Source organism: Barbus barbus (assembly GCF_936440315.1).
Source record: "Barbus barbus genome assembly, chromosome: 39".
NCBI classification, from domain to species: domain Eukaryota; kingdom Metazoa; phylum Chordata; class Actinopteri; order Cypriniformes; family Cyprinidae; genus Barbus; species Barbus barbus.
This window is the reverse complement of record NC_136717.1, coordinates 15,159,534-15,167,366: the sequence shown is the minus strand read 5'-3', so window position 1 is coordinate 15,167,366 and position 7,833 is coordinate 15,159,534. Positions and strand designations below refer to the sequence as shown.

General features: G+C 37.4%; 1 protein-coding gene across 1 annotated transcript; it reads right to left on the bottom strand.

Moving 5' to 3' along the window:
- Positions 1–3,940: 3,940 nt before the first annotated feature.
- LOC306858536 (tyrosine 3-monooxygenase-like) lies at positions 3,941–7,511 on the bottom strand (the record flags this gene model as incomplete). The annotated part of the gene is made up of 12 exons (XM_079399104.1): positions 3,941–4,125; positions 4,210–4,343; positions 4,525–4,620; positions 4,809–4,865; positions 5,050–5,119; positions 5,213–5,348; positions 5,447–5,592; positions 5,720–5,770; positions 5,935–6,002; positions 6,132–6,220; positions 6,317–6,494; positions 7,281–7,511. 12 exons carry the CDS (start codon positions 7,509–7,511, stop codon positions 3,960–3,962), a joined length of 1,422 nt encoding a protein of 473 aa, XP_079255230.1. The 3' UTR covers positions 3,941–3,959.
- Positions 7,512–7,833: the final 322 nt, after the last annotated feature.

Here is a 7,833-nt window from a genome sequence, read left to right as displayed (position 1 = left end):
ACGTATTACTTTTTTATGTAGGGTAACTTGTAATCTGTAACCTATTACATTTCCAAAGTAACCTTCCTAACTGCAAGTGGACAAGTTTAAGAGTTGGGGAAATTAACTGGTCAAAAAGCATAGCAACCCTGGAGAAGTTTTTCTTGCAGTTCCTGAGACTCAGTTCATGGCATGCACTCTATGTGTATCAGTAGGGCATATTATGGCGGGGTGTTAAGGTGAGACTGAAATGGGTGCACAGAGAAGGGGGGGAGAAATTAACCTACACTCTTTCAAGCCCGAAAGACAAGCCTGTATGATTCTTGGAGCCCAGAAGCACACCGCCATCCGCAATCATAACATGCTACTGCTCTCCTGGTCTGCTGGCTTTATTTGAATAAGTTCAATGTGGTCTGAAACAAGGCTTTGGTAGAGCTGAACGTGGCTGGTGCTGGACCAGCTGCATATAGCTTGGAGAAATCAATGTCAGCCTCTTCCACATACTCTCACACAAGGGACACTATTCCAAAGGATACAAAAACTTTCTGAGAGAGCATTGACAAATTCCTGAAAGGACTTTTAGAGAATATGATCACCGCTTTCCCAAAATCTACTTTCATTTATCAATATTTGGTCAGGCACGATTTTAACCCAAGACTGCCATCTGGTGGCTGGATTACATTTAATAGTGGTGTGTGTGCCAGAGTCTTGTGAATATGCCTTTTATTAAGAACCAGTTCATATAGAGTAGCCTATGCATCATATAGAAAGGATGTGGTGGTTTTTATTTGGAATATTTTAGTCAGCTTGGTAGGAAAGATGGTGTTGTGATAGAGAATGCTTATGCATTTCTTCCAGCAGATGCTCTCTGTCATGATGAAGAAAGACTATGCAAGCCTTCCTTCAAAGACCTAATGCCTTAAGCCTCTAATTTTGGCAAGTAGTTTTAATTACTAAAAAAACCCATCATGATCAAAGCAGCTCCAACCAGGCTGAGAGCTTTCGCACAGCTTAGAGGCCTAATCCTATTCACTACTTAAGACAAAGCGCAAAGAACAAAAGGAAGGAGATAATGTTTTTTCATGAGGGCTCTCCTGGATAAGTAGAAGTCTTTTGATGACCAAGACTTGTGCTTGCACTTTCTTTCAGTGGTTGAAAAGTGGTAGTGATGTAGACCTTTGCTGGGAATTGTAAAGATTTTAACAATTCTGGTTATGGTTCCTCCTCATGATTCCAGTTCTGTAGCGGTTTTAATAAGGACTCTTTTCGTACTTCAGGAAATAAATACTTCGGAAAACAGAAATGCTATATTTCGTTGCAGTGAGTAAATTAAAGTCAGCACAAAAAGAAAATGTATTATCTATTTTGTAAAAAACTCGAGAGACTCGTCTCTGGTGAAATATGATGGAATTCTTCAGTCATTTAGTCCGCTTAAACCCCGTTCCTCCACAATCGATTACAAGCTCACATCTTTGAGTGCCACAGAAGGTGTTTACACAGGATTTTTAATGACTAATGTCTTTAAATAAAAATACAAAAAAAACTCACTCTACGTCATTTGCGGTGCTTCATAGGAAGTGGTGCTAAGATGTTCTTTTGTTGCGACAGTTTGTTGCGACCACTAATTCCAATGTCGAACACAAATATATAAAAAAAATAAGTTGAAATAATATGGGCTGATGGCTTCAACAAAAGCTTATAACATTGATGCCTCATAGCTCTCAGTAGGTGTGCCTTTAAAGCTTTATACGTTATAGTTCACAAACAATACCCCTATGGAGAAAATGAATGTGATTTTCACTTCCGGAACCTGATTGTTGCTCTCCACAATTTCCACAGTACCAAAGGGAAATGCTTATGTTCTGATGACGTGATAAGTGTTTGGGATTTGTGGGTAGGATTTCACAGGAACCGTCAGTGGTTATCATATTGTTATGGCAACACACATTTGTTTTGAACGTGATGGATTCGGATCCAAGTTATGGTTTTCAGAGGGATTTGTGGGTTGGGTTGTGTGCCATGTAAAATGAGATACGGGAGACGATTAAATTTGGTTTATGAAAGCAGATGTCTGCTCCTCTTTTCTCTCCCACATTTATTACATTAATTACTTGACGAACTCTCTCTCTGATTCGTTTCTTAGACATGGTCAAGGCAAACAAAGGCCAGCCAGCTGATAGAACATTATTTACCCCTGAACTCAATGAATTCCAGCACAGAGTGACCTGGCTGCTCGCTTTGTGGTTTCGCCTAGAGGATTGTTTGGCATGTGCTGGGGCCAATAGGGAGGAATATGCTGTGACCTGGAAGCCTAATCTTTTAGTATGAATGGAACAGTTGCGTAGTTGTTCCTACACCATCTGTAGTGCAACCACAAGCTGTCAATCTGTTAAAAGTAGGGCTAATCCATTAAACGGTCTCCTTTCCTGCTGGAGCCAAAGCAGGAAAGATGATTCATTTATGATGCATTTAAGCAATATTATACTAGCAAGAAAGCTGAATTCTGAATATTAGCATGGCTAACATTGGGCCGTGGCCACAAGGTGACAGGTGATCACAGCAACAACAGCACAATTAAGAAAGTTATTTCTTTTGTAGCCTACAAACGTTCAGTAAAAAAAGGGGGAAATAATATTCAAAAAACAAACATGTTTGACACAATGTTGTCACTTACTTTATCTGTTTCACCAACGGAAATAGTTTCAAACGAAGCCTCGGATGAATTTAGCCGTTGCATCTGTGAATAAACAGTAAATGATTCAATGAATCATCTATAAGGACAGTCTCTTGAGGCCACCTGCTGGATGTAACCTGCAGAAAGAGTCAAAATGTAAAATCTCTCACGATAATGTATCAAATAATGAATTTGTTGTGTAACACGTGTAAAACAGATATGCATCAGGATTGCTGACTGATGAATTTTGCTGAAATGTATGAGTCTTTCCCCCAATGACATCTGTATTTGATCAATTTCTGCTGAACTGGAAAACTGCGGCATGAGGTTTGAGAGTTGTTCAAAGCATTTCTCTCTCACGTCTTTATATTTACCACAGTCTCTGTCTCGACCTCACCAGTGTCACAGTGCACACAGGCCCATTCTTTCTTTGGCAGCTATGTCCGTGTCTGCCTTTTTCAATTGCCAGACTGTGATCGAACACTGTAGAAACCTTTAGGCAGAATGTACTTTCTGTTTAGGGCCGGAAAACATTCTAGTTTATTTTGTTTTTTACATTAATTTTCCCACTGGTCCAAATATGAATAACATTGTTCATTCTGATATGGTTTATTCACTGTATAGTTGACTTATTAAAAAAAAAAATTGGAAACCCATTGACTTAAAATTATTAAGTAAATAGTAATAATTAAAAAAAATAATAAGTTAAGTGAACTTGACAATTCACTTAACTTTTTTTTATTATTATTATTTACTTAATAATTTTAAGGCGATGGTTTTCCATAATTTTTTTAATATACAGTGAATGAACCATATCAGAATGAACAATGTTAAGTCAACTTATCACTTTTTACAGTGTTCCAATATGGGAATTTGAATCATTGTGTTCATAATTTGAGGGATTACTCTTATAATCTTTTTTGACATCTATGGTTCATCCATGGAAATTTTCCATTCCACAAAAGATTCTTTATAGTGCAATAAAAGGTTCTATAGATTTTTAAAATGTTCTTCACACTAAGAAAAAATTATTATTTTAAGAACTTCTCAATGAAAGGTTCTTTGGGGAACCAAAAATAATTCTTCAATGGCATCGCTGTGAAAACCATGTAGCAGTAGTCAAAATAAAGATATTTATTATTTTGGTAAACAGAACTCTTCATTACATTTAAAAGTGATACATATACACACATATACACATTTCAACACCGGACCTTATGCAATGTAATCTGCAGTAGGCCTATTCATACATATAGAAAGGCTTTCCCGTAAATAAATAGTTGTTATTGATGATACTGTATCTGGTTTATTTCTGTCCCAGCATCTCCAGGGCTTTATGTAAGATCTTCAGGTCATCCCTCATCTGTGCTAAAGCATTCTGGATCTTAGAAGGTTCATCCAAAACCTCCATGCTGCAAGTGTAGGGATCATATCTAATGGAGAAGAGCTTCTGTATTGTGGATGAATATTGCCTGTGGAACAACAGCAAGTGCTTTCTGGTCATTTGTACAACCTCAGTGAAAAAGTTTCTACAGATACTCTGAGAAAACACCTACCTTAGCTTGTGTTTGCCATCCTCAAAGCTTTCCGACACAAAGTAAACCGGCTGATATGACTGATCCTGGTATGGTTGGACTGCAGTCTCAGCTGGATTGAATGGTTTGTATTGGGGCTCATTAGAAAGGGCATACTAGAAAAAAGATACATGAATGCAGTTCTTTTGAACTTTCTATTCATCACAGAATACCAAAAATCATGCGGTTTCCTCAAAAATATTAAGTATAGCACAGCTAGTTTCAGCATTGATAATAATAAGAAATATTTCATGAGATCAAATCAGCATATTGGCACTTTTTTTTTTTTTGTCTTACCAAAAGTTCTCCATATGAGGACAGTAGTCCAGCCCCATAGGCCTTCACTGTTCCATTTTGCTTACAGAGACCAAACTCCACTGTAAACCAGTACAGCTGTGTGTGAAATTTAGAGATGTTTTGTTAAGCTACACAGAATTTATCAATTTTATAGTCTTTTAACCATTTGTTTTGAATTTGTAATATGAATAAAACAACACAAGGGGGCACTAAAGATTTGCTTTAATACACTAAACTTCATTGAAGTATTCTCCAGCTGAATATTTCCATTAGGATGTACTCACTGTGGACAGTTTCTCAATATCTTCATCCGATGCTCCAAGCGAGGCAAGTCCAATCTCCTGCAGGGTAAAAGGTCCCGTGTCAAATGCAAAGTGTCTTAGTATTTCACTACATGGATAAACATTGATTTACAGATTGACCATTTAAAGAAGATCTATCTGTATTAAAATAGCATGCATTTTGAATGGTAGTTTCCCACTTTAACTGTTAATTTCAAGCTGATTATGTGGCACAAAAACATACCTGTGAAAACTGAGCAAATTCTTTGTCTGCAAGCATGGGGATATGTCCAAGTAGCTCATGGCAGCAGTCACTTTTTAAAGTAAAATGCAGTCAGAATATTAATATTCTGCAATAAAAAGTTACCAAATACAAATAAAATGCAGTTTTGTGTCTTTACACGTACGGTTCAGGGGAATGCATGGGAGCTGAAGGGTGACGAATGTACTGGGTACACTGGAACACCCGGAACGCTAGACTGGCTAGGAAGTCCCGAGCAGAAAGCAGCCCTGCCACTGGCCGTAACTGAAAACCTGTCCTCTCTGAACAAGGGCACACACAGACACAGAACATATAGTTAAAGTCAGTGTAAATTTCCACATTTTGCACACACAGAAATACAATAAGCAGACCTGTTTACCTTTAAGAAATGCAGATACTTCTCCTAGCTGAGGGATCTTGTCCTCTCCATACAAACATTCACTCTCCAGCTGACCGAGGGCTTCTAGAAACTGTCTGCAGGCGTGAGTGGGATACAGACTGCTCAGAGTCCTGTAAACCTCCCTCCTGCCTCATCACAAAAAGAGCTCTTAGCATCTTGCGGTCACACTAGTCTTCTCTAAACATTTGATATGCAAATAACGACATATAGTTGACAGCAATCAAACTCTATAAAATAACTGGGAAAACCTACCAAGTGGCAATCTCTTCTGGAGTGTATTCCACTACAGGTAAAGGATCCCCACTACAATGACAAAAGAAAGATAATTTTTTTCCTAAAATATATTTTCTATTGAAACAAATCTCTGATTAGATAGCATAAAGCATATTTTATAATAACAACAACTACAACAATAATAATAATTGTTGTTGTTGTTATTTTAGATTAATTCATATCATGTGACTTACTGTTTATAGTTGAAAGCCAGTTCAGAAATGATTCCTCTTCGTTTTCTGTATTCTGGATCACTGAATCCCTAAAAATACAAGCGTTCATGTCACTGATATAACAATTGATCTGAATAGTGCAAGTAGAACTAAGATTCTAACATTTTGAATGTAAATAATGCCCTATTTTAAGAAAAGCATCACTGTTTTTCACTTACAGGGTGATCCTGGTCCAGATCAGGGTCATATTTTGTTATCAGATGATTGCATTTATTTAGGTCAGAAATCTTCTTTGGAAACCAAGGAACTGTATATTAAAATAAAATTAAAGAAACATTATAAAATAGTTGAAAGTAAATGTTTGCTGGTAGTATATGTAGTGCAGAATAGATAAATCACCTACTCTTTTCCTCTTGCTCTATTCTCACATCATCTGCAACTCTTTTTAAGGAGTTGATGAAGATGTCAGTGTCGGAGCAGTGCACTTCACACCTCATGAAGAACTCCAGATCATCTCCGTCGCTTTTCTTAGACTTCCTGCTTGGTCGACTCTCCAAATGGAGGAGCTTGGCTTCAAAAGTCTAAGTAGCAAAACCAGACATTTTCATTATGTTTTTTTTTGTTTGTTTTTTTATCACAAAACATTATTTATGGCACCTGCAATGAAGAAGACATGAACATAATGCATATAGAACCAAATTTGACACAACTAAAAAAGCAGCACATGGTTTGTTATGTTTTACTGTTGTTAGCCTGTGTTATGTGTTTGTTTCCAAATTTATTTGCAAAAATATGTCGTTTTTGTTTGCTTTAAAAAAAAAAACATTTAGGGTGGGTGGTAATGGGAGATTATTATTTTGTGCAAATATATTTGATTGCCACAATAAATTCATGCACAGATTTAAATTGCCCATTTTTCTGTTGGTGTCACATTTGTAACAACAGCTCTAGTTGATATAACTAACACAGTTTAGGTAATAAGATTTTGAATACCTTAATTTGCAGCAAAATAATTATAGTAAGGTACTCTGAAAAAAAAATGGTATAGAAATAAGTTTCACTCAGTTAGAAATTGCTCGTAAATTTCCCAAACAATTACAAAGATAAAAGGCATATAGGCTACACATTGAATTAAATGTTCAATTTTGAAGCAAAAATAATAAAATGGTAATTTCTTGTAAACTACTGTAGCATAGGGCCTAGCAACTGTTTCCCTACACAGTCTTTAAACTAAGTATAGCCTATATTTAGGACAAAAAAAAGGGGGGGGGGGGGGGGGGGGGGTCACGATAAAGACATTGAAACAAAATGTCACTACACTTGTAGGCTAATTTATGAATGAAAATAACCTAAGTAAAAGCACGTACCTCAAAGACTTTGCCAGCCTTGAAGAAGCCTGCGTTCTTCTCATTTCTGAGAGCAAAGAGGATGTTGAGAGTGACTTTGCCGCTCTTCTCCTCCTCAAACACGAAGCTGTCCCCGCAGCGCGAGGGCCCCGGAGATGAAGAGCCGCTCTCTCTGTCGCGCCGCGCGTCCTCGATCAGACTGCGCTTTCTGCCGCTCACCGGAATAGGCTGCACTATACTGTCCGTCTTCATCGAATCTTTGGGGTAAAAATAGCCCACTATATCTAAAATAAATATATGCAATTAATCTTTGTGTCGACCAACTCTGTTTAAATGATGAGAAACTCTTATGTTCACCGTGGGGCCAAAACCCTGCAATTTATATACAGACGTGCTGGACTTTATGTAAATGTGTTGCGTAAATGCAAGCCTAATTTTAAGCAGAGATGCGTCATGAGTTTGTGTTTTTCTTTTCCAGGCACCAAATAAGAGCACGTGACATTTCACAGGTGCTTCACAACCAAAAGCGACACATTACATAAGCTAAATGCTAGTTTTGTGAAAGGTCAGTACT